At 55.0% G+C, this 18,034-nt stretch overlaps 1 protein-coding gene across 2 annotated transcripts in view; it reads right to left on the bottom strand.

Annotated features, from left to right (window-relative positions):
• The window catches only part of PDGFRB (platelet derived growth factor receptor beta), a 39,223-nt gene that overhangs the window by 16,134 nt on the left and 5,055 nt on the right, over nucleotides 1-18,034 (bottom strand). For both annotated transcript variants that reach the window (XM_064162072.1, XM_064162073.1), the window contains exons 3-13: nucleotides 8,593-8,670; nucleotides 6,525-6,821; nucleotides 5,824-6,093; nucleotides 5,438-5,565; nucleotides 4,610-4,784; nucleotides 3,968-4,160; nucleotides 3,647-3,762; nucleotides 2,491-2,617; nucleotides 1,429-1,640; nucleotides 520-614; nucleotides 83-215 (exon numbers count right to left, since the gene is read on the bottom strand). In XM_064162072.1, coding sequence (XP_064018142.1) covers nucleotides 83-215; nucleotides 520-614; nucleotides 1,429-1,640; nucleotides 2,491-2,617; nucleotides 3,647-3,762; nucleotides 3,968-4,160; nucleotides 4,610-4,784; nucleotides 5,438-5,565; nucleotides 5,824-6,093; nucleotides 6,525-6,821; nucleotides 8,593-8,641 — 1,795 coding nt within the window. In that variant the 5' untranslated portion in view covers nucleotides 8,642-8,670. The remainder of the gene's footprint in view (nucleotides 1-82; nucleotides 216-519; nucleotides 615-1,428; nucleotides 1,641-2,490; nucleotides 2,618-3,646; nucleotides 3,763-3,967; nucleotides 4,161-4,609; nucleotides 4,785-5,437; nucleotides 5,566-5,823; nucleotides 6,094-6,524; nucleotides 6,822-8,592; nucleotides 8,671-18,034) is intronic.

Below are 18,034 nucleotides of genomic sequence, written 5' to 3'. Positions count from 1 at the left end.
AGTTGTCTGGAGACCTCAAACCTATCACCTCCACACAGCCAGAACCCCAGGGGTCCATCAGTAGGACGTGCAGAGCCTTTACCTAGCACCAGCTTGTCCCTGGGCACCTCCCAGGTGGAGTCGTAGGGGAGCTGCATGGGATCCACGTAGATGTACTCGTGCCCGTCGGAGCTGACCGACTCGATCACCTTCCAGCGGATTTCATAGCGAGGCTTCTGGGAGCAGAGGGAAGAGAGATCTGAGGGGCTGACGGCCAGAGAGGTCAGAACGATGGGGGTAGGCTTTTAGGATGATGCAGATGGGCTTTCTTAGGGAGTCTGGTCCCTGCAGCTCCATTCCCCCTCTAGCCTACAGGTGCCCAGGGCACGCAGAGACTGATGGAAGCCAACCTCAGGGTCCCTGGTAGAGGTGGGAGATCATCAAGCCTGTGCCAATAGGAGCTCACAGAGCTTTGCCCTTCCCAGCAGCCCTAACATGAGGGTACTGCTGTGGCAGCCTGGGAACACTCTCCTCTTTTACCTTCTGCCACAAGACGATCAGGATGATCAAGGAGATGACAGTGAGGACCAGCAAGGCCAGGATGACGGAGATGATGACCACCTTGAATGGCAAGGCTACAACAGTAACAGGGACAGCAGTCAGACCCCTCCACCTCTGCATGGCCTGTGTACCTTGGGGGAAGGAGGGGATGGCAGTGCAGAGGGGAACCTGCACCCTTTCACTCTCACCTCTAGTCACTGTCCTCCTCCTGCTAGACACTTCCCTCCCCAAACATCTACCTTGTTCTCCCTTTAGGTGGGGTCAGCCCAAGTCCTCTCCTTCTGGGCAGACCTGCCCAGCCCTTGCAGAGCCAAGACCCCACGGCTAATGTCGTGATGGGTAGTTACAACCTGGTGAAAGCTTTCTGCTCTGGGAGAGGCTTGACCACGGGAGGCTGTAAGGAGCTGGTTTGCTTGGGGGCAGGCAGGGGCTGAGCCCCTCATATCTGAGATGTTCAGCGTGTGGATGTTCAAGTGCGTGGCACCATCTAGTGACCCGAGGGCTAATAACAGGACACCAGGGACCTGCTCAGGCACTTTAATCTTTCCTCCCTGGAGGGACGACCCTGCCAGTGGCCGGAAGATGTCCATGGCCAGGGGACATAGAATCATAGAATGGTCTGGGTTGGAAGGGACCTCTAAAGGTTATCTAGCCCAACTCCCTCTGCAGAATGCAGGGGCATCCTCGACTAGATCAGGACATAAGGACTCAAGATACCTCTTGGAGCAGCCTTGCTTGCTCAGCCCGAAGGAGGCTCCTCTTTGGGCAGTAACACCCGAGTTTCCTGCCTGTGAGAACTACCCTGGCTCTCAGCACCTTCAGGCTGGGGACATGGGGAGGGAAGCGCAGCTGCCTGTCAGCGGCTGAGACGCTGCCCTCCGCGCTCACCGTGCGGGACCAGAGTGATGTCCTGCGAGCTGGTGCCCAGGAAGTTGCGCACGGTGCACCTGAGGAGCAGGGGCTCGTCCAGCCTGTGCAGCTGCAGGGTGCTGTTGACGCGGTACAGCTGCCGCTCGGCGTGGTAGGAGGCGTTGGTCTGCAGAGCGACCTCGGCGGACTCGTTCCCCAGCAGCAGGCTGGGCTGCCCCGCGGCGCCGCACCTGCGCCCGGCGGGGGGAAGGAAAGCTGAGGGGCAGCCGAGGCCGAGCGCCGTGCCCTGGGCTCACACCAGCGCTCTAGCCCTGGCTCCTCGCTCTGAACAAGAGCTGGCAAAGTCCAGAGACTTGCAGCAGAAAACAGTAAAAAAGATAAATAAAAGAGGGCATTGGAAACAAACAAAATAATTACAGGTCTGTGTTCCATTTGCTTGCTGGTTAGGATAAAGTTTGCTGCATAAACTATTCTTTTTTTCTTCTCCTTTTAGCTGCTTCTCTGAGATTCTGCTTTGCATTACTGCCTTATCTCTTTCCTGACCTTCCGCTGGCATAGTGTGTCCCTGAGGTTCTGGGAAGGGAAAGAGGGAAGAGAGAAGAGGGGGAAGAGAGAAGGGGGGGAAGAGAGAAGAGGGGGAAGAGAGAAGAGGGGGAAGAGAGAAGAGGGGGAAGAGAGAAGAGGGGGAAGAGAGAAGGGGGGGAAGAGAGAAGAGGGGGAAGAGAGAAGGGGGGAGAGAGAAGTGGGATGGTAGCTTCCTCTGGGCTTGTCCAGAGAAGTGGGGAACAATTCAAGGGGGTCCTTTTGTTGTGTCTGAACTGTAAATATATGTGTATATATATATATATGTTGTACATATTAATTGCATTTTATGCTTCTAGATTCTTAGCTTGCTCTGGTAAATGTAGCTTGATTTTGCTTCCAGACCTTCTGAACCAGTCTGGTGATTTGTTTTGGGGGTAAATCCACCCCATCACACACCACCACAGGATGCTCAGCAGAATACTACAAAATCATAGCCTGTTATTGTAATAAACGGGAGAGCACAGGCATTGCCATGGACTCCATCACCCCACTCACCATTTGATGTCGCTGCAAGTAGACCAGCTGATCTCTGGCTGGGGCATGCCTTCCGCAGAACATGTCACTGTCTGCTCCCCGCTGCTGGCACTGCTGTTCTCCTTGAGATCCACCACTTTGGCTGGCACTGAAACCGACAGTGACAGGAATTAATCTTCCTTTCTAGCAGCAGGATGGAAGAGGAAGGTGGTTCCACTGCACCCCTACCATGGCTTTGGGGTTAGGAAGGACTCATCACATCTCCTTGATGAGGAAAGGCTGAGGGAGTTGGGTCTCTTTAGCTTGGAGAGGAGGAGATTGAGAGGTGACCTCATTGATGTTTATAAGTATGTGAAGGGCAAGTGTCAGGAGGACAGAGCCAGGCTCTTCTCTGAGATGTCCAGTCAAGGGGCAATGGGTGCAAGCTGGAGCATAGGAGGTTCACATAGAATCAGACAGGTTGGAAGAGACCTGCAAGCTCATCCAGTCCAGCCTAGCACCCAGCCCTATCCAATCAACCAGACCATGGCACTAAGTGCCTCATCCAGGCTTTTCTTGAACACCTCCAGAGATGATGACTTCACCACCTCCCTGAACATAAGGAAAAACTTTTCCACTGTGAGGGTGGCAAAACACTGGAACAGGCTGCCCAGAGGGGCTGTGAAGTCTTCTTCTCTGGAGACATTCAAAACTTGCCTGGATGCATTCCTGTGAGATCTTGCTCCAGCAAGGAAGGTTGGACTGGATGACCTTCAGAGATCCCTTCCAACTCCTCATGTTCTGTGATTCTGTGCTCACACTAATTGTGTTTATCTCTGAAAGCTACCAGCAAAAAGAGAGAAGTTTGAGGGAGGTATGTAGGTGAGCTGCACCCATCTACTTTGCTTGGAAAGCACAGGGAAAAGTCCAGGCAAGAAGAGTTGCACAATCATCTCCACATCTACTACTTTGGAGTAGAGCACAAAGGACAAGCTGCTGGTGTCTGTGCTGCTTCCTGTCACCTTTGCTCTGAGACCAAGTGTGAGGAATCAAGTAAGTATTGTTTGAATGCTCTTCCTTTAGCTGAAACCACTCTGAAGCTGTAGCTGGAGGAGTAAGATCTGTGTGTCCTGCAACAAAAGCTGGAGCCATCCCTGAAATTGCCTCCCCAGCCCCCTGCCTTCATGTCCACTCTCACCATTTATCTGCAGCTGGAAAGAGAGTTCCTGTTCATCATCCTCATTGGAAGCTCGAATGGTATAAAATCCTCCTTCTTCCTGCTTCACCCGCACCAGCACCAGAGCTGTTTGGTACCTGGAGGAGGCATAGTCCCACAGTGATGGGTGTAGGGAGATACCTGGCAGCTGGCAGTGCTCAGCGGCAACCAGCTCCCAGCTACCTGAGGCATGCTCAAAATCAACTCATGGAAAGGCATCCAACCACCAACCATGTCCCATCTGGAGTTTGCTTTGTGCATTGTTCCCTCCCTGCACCCTGGTGATGAATGAGGGGACCTCACCTAGTTTCAGACAGGTTCCTGCTGGTGATGGTGAACTCACTGCTGCTCTCCATGGTCAACGTCTTGTTGTTCTTCAGCCACACAATGCTGGGTTGTGGGTATGCCTCCATCTCCACCTGGATGGTGTGGCTCTTGTGGATCTCAGCGTAGACTGTGCTGGGCAGGTTGGTGTGGAAGCGCACAAAGCCACGCTCTGAGAGTGGGCAGGAGGAAGACAGAGGGGTCAGAGAGAGAAACAACCCATTCTCCAGCCCTTCGGAATAACATGGATCTGGAATGAAACACTCTGAACACCAGAAAGTGGTAGGTAGCTCCAGATCTATCCCTCAAGGCTTCTGCCTTGGGGAGTGCAGGTACAGAGCCACACTGGAGCTCCCGTCACCTTGGCACCGCACAGTGTGGAAGAGCCCTCACCCATACCTCAAGGGTCTTAAACAGTCACAAAAGCCATGGTGGGAGATTGGGGATGTTTTGATGCCACGAAGTGGGCAAGGGTGACAGAGGGTGAGGGCTGCCTTTTTGCCATAGTTGCCCAGGGCAGAGGCAAGAAGGGAAGAGAGCTGCAGGCTGTGCAGAGAGAAGAGGGTGACAGCCTTGGACATCCTGCCTGGACACCCAGGTGGTTTGCTGGCAGCAGCTCACCAATCACATGGACTGTGATGTCCTTCCGGTCTGTTTTCTCATGGTAGCCCTCAGAGACATTGCAGACATAGGTCCCACTGTCCTCCAGCTCTGCGTTCTGGATGATGAGGATGGAGCGGATCTCATGGGTAGATCCAGGCAGGAAGTCAGTCACTGGCTCCACAGTCTTCCCTGCCTGCACAGTGGGGACAGGAGATATGGTCTGAGAAGTCAGGAGCATGTTCAGGAACCCAGGCTGGCTGCCAGAGGGACGGGCAACATCCATCAGAGGCTGTAGAGACAGCCTCAATCCAAGGATCTCCCCATCAGTCTGGAGAGAAGGCTCCCAAGTGACCTTATTGTGGCCTTTCAGTGTCTTAAGGGGGCCTACAAGAAAGCTGGGGAGGGACTCTTTAGGCTGTCAGGTAGTGATAGGACTGAGGGGTGTGGAACAAAGCTGGAAATGGGGAGATTCAGACTGGATGTTAGGAAGAAGTTCTTCACCATGGGAGTGGTGAGACCCTGGAATGGGTTGCCCAGGGAGGTGGTGGAAGCTCCATCCTTGGAGGTGTTTAAGGCCAGGCTGGATGAGGCTCTGGACAGCCTGCTCTAGTGTGAGATGTCCCTGCCCATGGTAGGGGGGCTGGAACTAGGTGATCCTTGTGGTCCCTTCCAACCCTGACTGGTTCTGGGACTCTATAAGCATCCTTGTGTGGCAGCTGTAGCATCCTAAAGCTTCTGCCATGGTTCAAAGCTTCCTAAGAAGCTTCATCTCGAATAGTGATAGCCTGAGCCTTGTGGAGAAAGGTTGGAGCTGCTGCCTGGAGCCTGAGGAGCTGTGGCACTCACCTGCTTGCGAGGGTAATCCCAGTTGAAGTTGACCAGCTCGTTGCCGCTCACGGTGCACATCAGGGTGACGTTTTCTCCCTGGCGCACCATGGTCTGCACCGCGCTGATGGAGACGTTCACAGATGAGACTGGGGAAAGGGTGAAAGAATAATGAAGAAAGGGATGAGTGGGCACCAATCCCATTTGTCCTGGGTGGACTGGTCCACTGGAAAGTCTCTTTTCTGAGGAGTGAAGTTGACACTTTGGTAGAACACATTCTCTGATGGGGACAGGACTACATTCAGCCTCCAAGCTGGTCAGGAGATCAGAGCTTTGCTGTCACCTGCCATAGGGCTGAAGAACAGCCACAGGACATGCACAGGCACGCTAGGACAACAACAGCTCACCCTGGATCCTGTAGACATAGAAGGTGTCTGAATCCACCTCCTGGTCATCCACAATTGTCCGGCAGAAATAGGTCTTGTCCTCAAAGAAGCCTTTGAATCCCTGTTGCGGGTCGTAAGCAGCTGGGATGGGAGTTTCCACCTTTTTCTCATAGAGGGTCACCTGCATCTCTGGGTTGGTCACACGGCACGGGATGATGGCCTCTGTGTAGCCCGTGATGAAGATGAAGAGCTCTTCAGAAGTGGTTGTGGGGAGGAAGACTAGGGAGGGATCTGTGGGAGAGCAGGAACACTGATTACAGAAAGCTGCCTGAAGGTGAACCAGAGCTGCTCTGTGCTCCTCCAGGACTGCTCCAACACAGAGCTCGGTCTCTAGACTGGGGAGATGCTTCTTGCCTCACTGTATAGCAAAGTAGAGCTGCCATGTTTTGGTCTTACCAAACCTCTCCCAGGAGAGTAAGAGAGACCAAGACACTTCCACCTAACACTACTGCCTCCCCCACCACTTGTCCCAACACACCACACATGGGCCTCTTCCATGACCTGACACACAAGAGACAGGGCAGAGCCATCTGACCTGTCTAGAGGGCTCCCTGCAAGGAAGGAAGAATGGCACATGCGTGGAGAGAGAAGGAACATTCAGAGTCCTCCTTCTCCTGCTAAAATCCATGCAAACGCACGGGCAAGGCCATGCTGTCCCCTACCTGGGACGTAGATGTAGAGGGCTCTCCTCTCCCCAGGCTCTGCAGCCTGCTCGGGGCTGTAGGTGCAGGCGTACTCGCCCGTGTGCCGGCCTGTCACGTTCCTCAGGGTGACGTTGCTGATGAAGACACCATCCCTCTTCTCCAGGGAGGCAGCCAGGGGCTGACCCTCCCGTTCCCAGACCAGCTCCCTGTCCCCATAGCACAGGAGGGAGAAGCTGCTGTGAAGGTCGAGGACAAGCTCGGTGTCTCCAGGTTCTACACGCAGCCCGCTGCCCCCAGACGTTACTTGCAGCAGACCTGGAGAGAACCAGATTGGAGTCTTCTGAAGTCCAAGGTGAAGCACGTTGGAGCAGGACCTCCTGCCAATGTAGTGTCAGCCCTGGCACTGGAAAATAACCTTCCTGGGTTTGTCCTCCTTGGTGTAGCCATCGCATGCTTTATGGGGAGAGGCTGAGGGACCTGGGGCTGCTTAGTCTGGAGAGGAGAAGACTGAGAGAGGATCTAATAAATGTTTATAAGTATCTAAGGGCTGGGGGTCAGGAGGAGGGGACAGGCTCTGCTCAGTGCTCCCTGGGATAGGACAAGGAGCAATGGATGGAAGCTGCAGCACAGGAGGTTCCACCTCAACACAAAGGGGAACTTCTTTACTGTAAGGGTCCCAGAGCACTGGCACAGGCTGCCCAGAGAGGCTGTGGAGTCTCCTTCCTTGGAGACTTTCAAGGCCTGTCTGGATGTGTTCCTGTGTGACCTGAGCTAGATTGTCTGGTCCTGCTCTGGCAGAGGGGTTGGACTTGATCTCTTTGAGTCCCTTCTTAGCCCTAACATCCTGTGATCCCTGACAAACACGACCTCTCCTCAGAAATGATTCCCAAGCTAGACTCTGGTATGCCACCCCCCCTTCCTTGAACCTCCTGAAACCCTTACACGGGAGAGGAAATAAGACATCACAGGGTTTAGCAGTGTTCAAAGTTGTCCACGTTTATAGTGGCAATGCTGAGTGGAAAACCTCTCATTGTATCCTTTATGTCTGCTCCCATCCAACCTTTCTGCAAGGTAGCTGCACCCTCGGTACCACCCAGTGCTGCCCAGTGTCCTTGGGTAGTGAGGAGCAGAAGGCTGGCTCAGGAAGGATTTAGGGCAGCCTTTGAAACTGTGAGTGTGAACAGAGCTGTGCTGGGAGGCAGCCAAGCTGTGATGCTGTTGCACCAGCCCAAGGGACATCCTTGGTGAGGATGGGGCTGGTAATGGGGGTGAGCTGAGCCTTCTCCACACACTTGCTCACGTTCTTGGCTTGTATGAGCTGCTCTAGCTGGCCCAGGGAGCTGACAGGACAAATAAGACTGCTGAGCCCAAAGAGAGCCTGTCTCTGTAAAGGTGGAGGTAGGTCTCAGATGCACCTTCTGAGAGGCCAAGCATTATCAGACAAGGAGGAAAGAAGGCCATGAAGCAGTTCTTTGCTCTGCTGGCTGCCTCTCCACAGGCACAGTGTCAGACAGGACACAGACTAGGCTGAAATGAAGTCGGGTTAGAACAAAGTGAAAAAAGGAATGAAAGCAAAAGCCTGCAGGAAATCCTTTGGAAGCAATCGAGCAGGCAAGGTCTGTCTGAACGGCTCCCTGTGTCCCTCACAGCTTCCTTGCTTCACCCCTTCTCAGATGTCCTAGTGGGGCTGGGACATGTCCTCCTCCCCAGTGCCCAGACTGGTGAGCAGGGCAGCTGGGGCCAGCCCCCAGGGACCTGCAGCAATGCAGCCAGGCGCCTGTCACCTTGCAGGGGAAGGGTTGTTGGATATGTGGGGTCTGACTGAAGCCTTCCTGCTGTGGAAGTGCCCACAATGTCCAGCTAATGGAGGTTCAGCTGAAGGGCTGAACATACCTGGCAGTGCTCCTTCAGCAAAGGTCTCCTCTTTCCACCCACTGGCATGAAGAGGGTGAGGACTTTACATTCACCCTGCCACAGGACCAGGTTGGCATAAGCCCACGAACCAGAGTCATTAGGAGATGTGCACCCCTGGGTCTCCCCATGCAGCACCTTATCCTGCACCCATCTCCCCAGCCAAAACACTCACTGGTGAGGATGAGAAGCCAGAGAGATGTCTTCAAACAAGGGTGCAGCATGATGGACTCCGTGGACTGAGGGCCAAATCCTGCCAGAAACAAAGTAGGACACAGCGCTGTCATTGGAGGAGGGGTCCCTGGCCCACCCTGCTCCAGGGGTGTCCCCAAGCCCTGGACTCCCTTCTCCACTTCAGAAACCTCCCATCTCTTTCCCTGTCCCAGCCTTTCCCTCCTGGTGGGATGGTTGTTTTCCCCTCATGCTGGCTCTGCAGAAGGAGCTGTTGCTAAGGCATGTCCCAGTGGTGAAGAGGGATTTAGCTGGAGGCTCCAGCAGTTGTGTCAGCTCTTGCTGATCTCTGCTGGAAATGCCACTCCCGGCGCTGCAGAGCCTGGCCTCTCTCCCTCCCTCTGCTCTGCTGCTTGCCTTTTTCCCTTTAGTTTTTGCTTCCCTCAGTCCCAGCGAGATCAAACTTGCTAGAAAACAGATCCCCCCTCCAACCCTCCCACGTTTTCTGCTCCTTCAATAGAATCAGAAGAAACCCCATCAGAAATGGAGTTTCTTGTATTTAACTTTTAAATCATCTATGTTCAGGGAATATTGAAGAGCACTTTTCAGCTTTCAATCCCTTTTATCTAACGTCTCTCAATAAATCTCTTTCATTTCAGCCCTTCCTAGAGCAAAGCAGAGTTCTCCAAGAGCAGTGGGGTCCATCCCCCGTGTAAGAGACAAACAGGGATGGGGATGAGTATTTTGGAAAAGCAAAATGAAGATGCTAATGAGGGGAAGAGTACGGAGAAAAGACTTGCTCTGTGCTTGGGTGAAGCTGGAGGGGGGGGAAATAAGATCCTCATCCTGAGCTTGGGGACCTTCCTGCACAGAGCTGCACTTCAACAGCTCCTCCGCTGCCACTGGGCCACCTTCCTTCTCCCGGTGCCAGAGGCACTTTGAACCTCCTCCCAAGGCAGACCTTGAGGAGAAGCCTCTGTGATGTTGGCACAGTGCTCTGGGGAGCTGCTCACCAGGCATGAGGACGGTGAGTGGCAACCTGGACTTGCTGACCCGGCCCCAGGCACTGTCTCTTACTGGGCAGCTCTGCTGCCTCTTGGCCCTGGCGTGGCCTCCTGGCCTGCCTGATGTTAGGGAGGAAATGGTTTGTAAGTGACGTGTGCTTGTCAGATGTTTTTATTATTCTCTTGCTTTGGCTCAATGGAAGTCTGATCTACCAGCGAATCCTTCCAGCTCTCCAGCTTATTCAGCAGCTTCCCTCTCCCCTTTTCCAGACCCCCCCCTCCTACCCTCCTTCTCTCTTTTGCATTTGCCAGAGGGGATGACAGCACCTACAGGGAAGAGCTGGGGGTGGGTAGGATGAAAGGGCCGAGGTGAAATTCAGGCTGTAAATGAATGTGACCTCACTGACCCACCCTCGGAGAGCACCAACCTGCAGGAGAGAGAAGGATGGACAACCTAATCTCGCTGCTGCCCCAGGCACTGCCATGAGAACAATTAGCTCCGTTTCCCAATTCTCCTTTTACAGAGGTGTGTGATTCATCCATTATTCAACGTTCAAGGTTGTAAGGAGCACTGAGATCCTCTCCTTTCACCTCTCTGTGCCTGCATGCAAGCCAGGCTCTTTTTGCCACCACACCTCAAAAAAACCACAACTCACAACAAAAAAAAACCCAAACCCCCCAAACTGCCTGACAAGAGTTAAGGTCTTCCCAAGCTCATGCTCAGCTTTTGGCTGCCTGTCCAGCTCCATGATTGCTACATGTTAGTCCTGCTTGAATTCCTGTACCCATACACACAGGACCACTGATGGGGCAAACCACTGCTCTGGTGGAGCCACGGAGTGAGAGGTAGGTCCTGTGGATGCTGGGCTTGCATGGGTGTTGCTTCAGCGACCAGTGAGAGCCCTGCAGCCTCCTCCTCCCACCTCCAGCTGCCTCCTCTGTGTTCATAACCGATCTTAATAAGGCTTCTGGTCTTGCAGAAAGGCATTTCTCTTGGAGATGCTTCCCAAGCAGAGTGGGAGGGTGGCAAAGTCTTGCGAAGAGTGGTGACCTCTCCCTCGTTTGCCTGCTCTGGCTGGGGGAGAGGCATGCTTGGAGATGCTGAGGTCTGCCCATCCTGCAGGATGTGTCCAGAGCCTGGCTAGCTGAAGGACAAACTTTTCTCCCCCATCGCAAGGACACGTGTGCTTGCACATGAGGGTGCACACAGGCATTTCACAAGGGATGCAAATGTGCCCAGCTCACTGCCAGCCTTGAGAGCGCTTGTTGTTTCCCTCCTCAATCTCAGCCTTTGTTCCCAACAAAGCAGTAAGATTCATGCTATGAGCACCACTGAGGTGGGTGCAGCCCCACTCAGCGATCTGAAAGCAGACACTCAGATGTTAACCCACCCAGAGACCCAAACACAGGCACTAGATGTTCAGCCACCTTGGATTGTCTCCTTCCAGCTTTATGGGTCAGCAAGGTGCCACAAACCCCTTAGACTCCTACATGCTTCCAAAAAGCCAGGACCTGAGCATTTTCAAGCCATGAGACCATTTGCCTCCACTCATCCTGGCACAGGGAGGCCAGGGAGGTCATCCCACACCCTTTGCTCAGCCCTGCAGCTCTGCAATGGCTTCCTACCTTGCAGCTGTGGAGGTGAAGTCCCAGCTCTCCGTCCCTGAGTTACACCCTTCACCATCCTCTCCTCCCCGTCAGCACGGCTACAGACTCTGCCCCTCTCCATCACCACGCTGCGAGGGCCAGCTGTCCCCGGCCGGCAGGGCAGGGAGCTTTTTCTCTTGAGCTGCTGTTTATTATTCTAAAAGAGGAATTTGGCTGGGAGAGGAGACGGGAGGTCAGCTGGCTCACAAGGAGGCCAGGCAGGCTGGGCCATGCAGCCCCGCGCCCACACTCGGCTCCACATGCTGCTGGGGTTGGCTGCGCTCTCCTGGGGAGCTCAGGTCCCTGGGGCCATGCCGGGGCAGCGCCGAGCGCCGCGGGGGAGGAGCGCTGCAGACGGCTCCCGACGGCTCGCCCCGTGCGGCTCCGCTCGCCTCCGCGCTGCCGGGCACCGCCGGGCTGTGCATGTCTGGGAGGGTTTTGAATCCAAACAAGACAGGGATAGAGGTGGCTGCCCCTGCCCAGTGACACATTATCTGTCCTTATCTCCACCCCCTGCAATCGCAGCGGCCCGGCCGGCGCGCTGGACGCATGGCCGCAGGAATGCAGCAGTGGCCGCTCCTCCTCCGGCCGCCGAGGGCAGCCAGCGACGCTTGCAGGCAGCATGGGGAGAGTTGAGCCAGCCCTAGGGCTGTCACATTGCCCAGCCCAGTGCCGTGCTGGTGAGAGGAAAGCGCCCTATAGCTAGCTGGCTGGGGTCGGGCACCGCCCAAAGCCTGTTTGAGCATCTCCAGCCTTGTGCTTTTGCAGCACGTTGCGCGGGATAAATGGGGCACCTCCACATCAGTCAGTGGCAGCAGTGCTGTACAGAGGGTGTTTAGGCTCAGGTGGCCCGTGGGGCAGTCACAGACAGGACACAGGCAAGAGGGAAAGAGCAGAGAAGTCAAATGGCATAGACAAACCTGTGCAGCAGGACTATGGCTGTGCTAGGTCTGGGTCTCAAGTATCGTGATTCCCCATCTCATGACTTTGCAGCTTCTCCAGAGCAGCTCACTCCTATTTCTCCTGCATCCCAAATCTGATGGCAGCTGAGCTTTCTCCTCCACCTCCTCTCCCGCTCCCCTGTTTGCTGCCACAAGTGAGGCTGGGGCCTGATATCTCTGTGGCTGATAAACAGGAAGCTTTGCAGTGGGAGCAGGGCTATGCCTAGGGTTTAGGGTGCAAAGAAGAGCCACGTCCAGCCTCTGCTGGGAATGGCCTCAGCTCTATTTAGGGAGGACCATTCCTTTAGCCATCTCTGCCACTCCGCCCTACCTTGCGCTGCCTTGTTAAGGAGCTCAAGCATCACCAAACCTTATTGATTTATCACTCCAGATGATGTTCAGCTACTCCAGGTCTACCTCTTGTTTAAGGATGCTAGTAAGCCAAAAATGCCTTTGCTAATGCCCAAAATATGTTGTGTGAGCTCAGCCTTGACTATTCTTGGGTAACAAGGCAAGAATTTCCTTTGATTTGGCTTGATGTGCTCTGCCACACTTCTGAGCCTCCTTTCCTCTGCACAAGCAGCATGTGCCACTGCCCAGACCCAAGCATGGATCATGTGGTATGATGCCATTTCTAGCCCTGCCTTAAACCATGGGAGATCTACACAGACCACACCAATCAGACCCTCCTGATCCACTGCCCCCATCCCCAGCAGCCTAGACCACATTTCTCACCTCCATAACTGCTAATGCTCTCTGGAGAGCTAATATGGGGGGGTCCTTCAAGCTCCCCCAGAGCTGTGGGATCCCACAAGCAGCCCCAGTTTGCAAAGCTGGTGCACGGGGAAGGGCATGGCTCAATGTACTGGGGATGGGGAGAGCATCCACGTCTGCTTGACAGCCACCCTAGAAGGAGCTCTTGTGTCTTCACAGATCATCAATCACCAACAAGTGGAAGCGCTGCCTGCTGGAAATCAGGGCACACAACCCCCTCTAATCAAACTCCATTTGCATTTCCAAGGGTAATTCCTGCATCCATTGTCCCAAGCCGTGCTCCCTTTGCCTTCCTGCTCTGGTGATGCTGGGCAGAGGTACTGCCCACTGCCCCGTCCCACAGGCTGGCAGCAGCACAACCTCAGTGAAGGAAGGAGCGAGCGGAGAAGTGAAGCCAGGCCACTCACACAGCTGCTGGTCTTTTCTCTTGCTCTGGCTTTCTATTTCTAGTCCCTTGTCTTGCTGGGGCTGCTCTTCCAGGCACTCCCACAATGCTCGCTGTCCCCACCGTCCTGCCAAGCAGGCCAGGGACATCTGGTGCAAATTAGTGGGAAGTAAACTATACTTCATTTCTTCTTTGTCTGAGTCATTAAGTGAGCTCATGGGTGCCCCTCTGCAACTGACAAAGCCCCGTATGGATCCCATGATGGAGGCTGCTCACAGTCAACCAGGCTCCTCCTGGTCGGGGGGGGCACTGTCCCCTGCTTTTGAAGGCAAAGACTCCTTGACCAAAGGCTGGCAACTTCTGAAACCCAAGACTTGCTTGTCCGGCAGCGAAAGTCCTTGGCTTGCCTTGTTTTCCTCTGCCACCCTCCCCCCGGCCTCTGCGCCTGCTTCTTTCCCACCCTTTAATCTAAATAAAACTGAGAGGGTTGTGTTTTTTTTTTCCTTTCCCCTTGGCTGGAACCATCCGGAGTTGCAACATCTCTCCTCTGGGGTCCCTCGGCTCCCATGACACCGCGTTTACTCACAGGCCAGATTATCATCACAGAGCCCTTTTTCTGTTTCCCAGCACATGGCTAGAATTAGGCAGGGCACACACATGGCCAGCCTGTCCTCCCCAGGCCCCTCAACAGCTGCTGATAAAACGCAGAGGTAGGAAATCTGAAACCAGCCTGAGGGCTGGGGAGTCCCCAGAGTCCAACAGCTATCCTTGCACAGACCTGCCTCGCCCTGATGCCTGCTAGCACTAAGAGTGTCCTGAAGCCTTAACCCAGGTGCTAATGAGACCAATGGATGCTGAGCGCCCTGGGTGCCAGTCTGCAGCGTGCCAGGGTTTGGGGGTTCTTTCTGTCACACAGAGATGAGGTTTTACAAGCTCTCCCAGGCAGCCCCACATATCCTCAAATGCTCCGAGTCATTTTGCCAGAGCTCCTTGGTCTGTGCTGACGTGATTAAAGCCACAACCCTAATGTGGACCAGCTTCTCTAGGAGATGGTCAAAACAGGGGCAGGTGCCATCTCCAGGCCAGCAGGAGCTCTGGACCACCGTGCCTGCAGGCAGGCACATCTCTCCTGCCTGTCTGCTGCAGAGAGTGGAGCTGATGTGACCACGACCCCTTCCCAGAACTCCAGATACTGGTCCCTAGCTTTGGTGGCACCTGGAGGAGGTGGCTGTGTGATCGTGAGGACACTGGTCCTGCAGCAGACAGCAGGACACGAGCCAGCACAACCAGCCTCCTCCGGGCCAGCCTGCCACAGCCAGCTGGGGGCTTTGACAGCATCTGTCAGAAAGCAGAAAACGAGGCCTGTGACTGAAAAGCAGGGGGAAGGCTGCTGGGAAGCATGACGAGTCCACACTGAGCCCCAGCAGCATGATTCAGCAGCTCTGGGGCCAGGAGTGCGAGGAGTGGGGTGGTGCGGTGAGCACAGCCCCCTTTCAGCTGCAGCCATCCCTCCCTCTCCGAGCACGGCAGGACTGCCACAGCCACCCACGGCACCTCCAGCCACAGGCTCTCCACTGCGCACTGCCCCGAGGAGCTGGCACAGAGGGACGTGGGACTATGGCGAGCCCTGCACTCTCACCCCTAAACCCCCGCTTTTCCCCTCCATTTCAAGCCCCTGGGAGACAGAGGAAACGAGTGACCTATTTAGTTTGAGTTCAGAATAAAACGAAACATCTGTTTGGAGAGGTGCCAGCGATATAAATAATCCCCCAGCCCCTGCTGCTGGCATTCCTGGGCTGTGCGGCTGCGCATGGTCCCCCGCTTCCGCTGGCGCAGGAAAGGCTCCGCTCCGCCACCGCTGGGGCTGCTCCCCGCCGCCTGCGAGCTTGGCTCGGGCTGTGGGAAAGCCCTGGGTGAGCACCAAGGCTCACCTGGGCCTGGAAGGATGGCAGTGTTGGGAGGAACGGCTGCCACATGCCGGGCAAGGTTGATGCGGTGCCTGGTTGTGCTTTGCTGCATACCCTGCTCCTTGCCCTGGCCAAATCCTGGCCCCTTCAGTTTCCTTAGGTGCCACAGCCATGGTGGTGCTGCAGCTGGGCTGGGGTTGTACCAGGGGCTGGGCAGAGTTTTGGTGTCGTGCGTGACTGGGGATGCTCCTGCTGGCTGCGAGGAGCAGGGCTCGGCTCAGCTGTGAGGCTCAGCCCTTGCAGTGCAGTGACCTCCAAGGGAGGCACAGATATGCCCCTTGGGAGCATTTCAGCCTTTCCCAGCGCCTTTCTCCAGCAGGATGCTTGCTCTAAAGAGCACAGCTGGGGCTGCCCATGAGTGGCCCTCAGCTTCTCCATGAGCCCTGACAGCAAAGACCCTGTCGAGGGAGTACACCACACTGCTTCCCAAGCATGTGAGCAATGTCAGTTATGCACATGGCTGCAGGGCTCCCACCCAAATCATGGGCCAGGACCAATACATGGGCAGCTCCTTGTATTGCTTCACTGCTGACCCCTCCAATTAGGCAGAAAAGCCTCGGGGCTGGCCAGCAGCAGTGACCCAAAGAACTCTCTGGACCTTCCACCCCTAAACTGGCATATTTGTGAGTCCCAGCTCCCAGGCTGGGTGGGGCTTGCATCTCTGAGCAGAGCCCATCTGGTCGCCCATTGCTCCTTCCAGTGCTGACAGAGTGGAGAAGGGAAACAGGGAGTGTGGAACTGAGGGTTGGAGACCATCCTGGCAGCTTATCCCACATCTTGGCATCTCCAGTCTTGGCTTTCCTTGTTCTCAAGCCATGAATGCCAGAAAGCCATGCCTTCCTTCCTGCAGCGATTCAAGGGGAGCAACCTACATACACGTGAGGAGTAAACCAGTTCCCAGCACATCAGCTTCTCTATTACCTGCTTATGGTCACTGCTCAAGGGTGGCTGCTGTGGTGGGGCCAGGGCTGGAGCCAAAGATCCCAGCTGGCTCTAACCACTTCCCATCAATGAGGGGAGGGCGATGGAGGCAGGAGGAGAAAAAGTGCCATCCTGAGCCTTGATAGGCTATAGAGGCTCTGAAAAGCCCCAGGAGCCATCAGTGTTGTGTTCATAGCAGCCCCATATCACCCTGAAGGATGAGCAACCTGATCCCTCTCTGAATATCTCCCGAGACATGGATCTGCCAGGGTGAGGCATAATCTGCGTGGATGCTTCGGCTCTTCTCAGCTGCCTGCAAGGGACCCGAGCTTAATTGCTTGGTTCTGGGGTTTTAGGCTCTCGTGGCCAGGATTAGGCACTCATCAGCTCTGTGGTCAGGGCACCCTTTGCAGTGCCTGGCACCAAGGCCAGAGTAGGAGAGGATGGTGCCAAATAGTGCCAGGTTGCAAAAGGCAGAGGCTGGTTTCAAAGAGGGGCTGGGTTTGACCTGGCCCTGCTGCTTGTGAGTTCCTGAGAGGAGCCAATATGTGGCTGTTAGTGCAGATTTTGGTGCCAGCTGCTGATCCTGCCCTCTCGTCTATACCCTCATCCACAGGGCAGGAAGACCAATGTGGTGGCACCCAGCACCAGTACTGCAGAGACAAACTGCAGTACCGGGGGCAGCCTCCCTCATTCTGTGCTTTCCCTCCTGCAACCACAGAGATGCGGATCCGATCCTCACCTCTGTATGACTCTGGGACCTGGGGTCAGCGATGGAGCTTTCTGGAGCAGGGCGTGCAGAGAGCCAACATTACCAGGTTGCACAAGGGATATCCCTTCCTAGGGTTGCCTCTTTCTATGTGCTCTGTGAGCTGGGATTGCCATCCTGTATGCAGAGTCTTTATAACCTCCAGCAGTTCCTCTCTCCTCAGTCATAAAGCATAAAACATCTCTTCCTAGGGCTGCCTCTTTCTATGTGCTCTGTGAGCTGGGATTGCCATCCTGTATGCAGGGTTTATAACCTCCAGCAGTTCCTCTCTCCTCAGTCATGAAGCAAAAAACATCTCCTCATCTCCCCACTCTCCAAACAGTCCCCGTCTCCTAGACCCAGAGGAAAAGCCGAGGCAGGACCCAGCGTTGGGGCTGGCAGCTGCCAGAACTCCTTGTCCAACCCTGAGAACAGCTTTGAAACGGGCACCAAGTCCTCTCCCCGCACCAGGAATTCCTGAATCAGACCATACTCTCCCAAACAGCTCACAGGCTGGAGAGGGAAACTTGGCAGCTGCCTGCACAGAGAGAGGAGGGGACCCTTCTGGCAGTGCCAGCAGCGCTGGGCCCCGAGGAAAGCAGGGCTCCTGTCCTGCCACCCCACGCCAGGCAAAGGCTGAGACTGAGGTGACCTCCAGCCGGGGAGCAGAGAAGGCTCTGTCAGGGCGAGAGGCTCGAAATGGTGCCTGTTCTGCTGGCCCTGGCCCAGCCAAAGCCACAAGCAAACATATTTTTTGTATAAATAAGACAGTGTGTCTCGCCAGTTAAAGCAATTCAAACATGAATGTAGCAATTTAATTGGTGCCAATTACTGCGGCTCGGTAGCATTAAGATTTCAGTCACAGACTCCTTCGTATGGCAGACAGGCCAGAGGGGGAAGGCAGCAGGGCTGGCAGGATGGGGCCTCACCCTGAGAGGCAGGCTTGCCTGCTTTGGCACCCTTGTCCTCCTGAGCAGCCCTGCTGCTGAGAATCATGGAGCCATAGAATGGTTTGGGTTGGCAGGGAGCTTTAAATGCCATCTGCTCCAACTCCTCCTT

The sequence above is a fragment of the Pogoniulus pusillus genome, chromosome 22 (assembly GCF_015220805.1).
Source record: "Pogoniulus pusillus isolate bPogPus1 chromosome 22, bPogPus1.pri, whole genome shotgun sequence".
Classification (NCBI taxonomy): domain Eukaryota; kingdom Metazoa; phylum Chordata; class Aves; order Piciformes; family Lybiidae; genus Pogoniulus; species Pogoniulus pusillus.
This window is presented reverse-complemented; position numbering and strand designations above follow the sequence as displayed.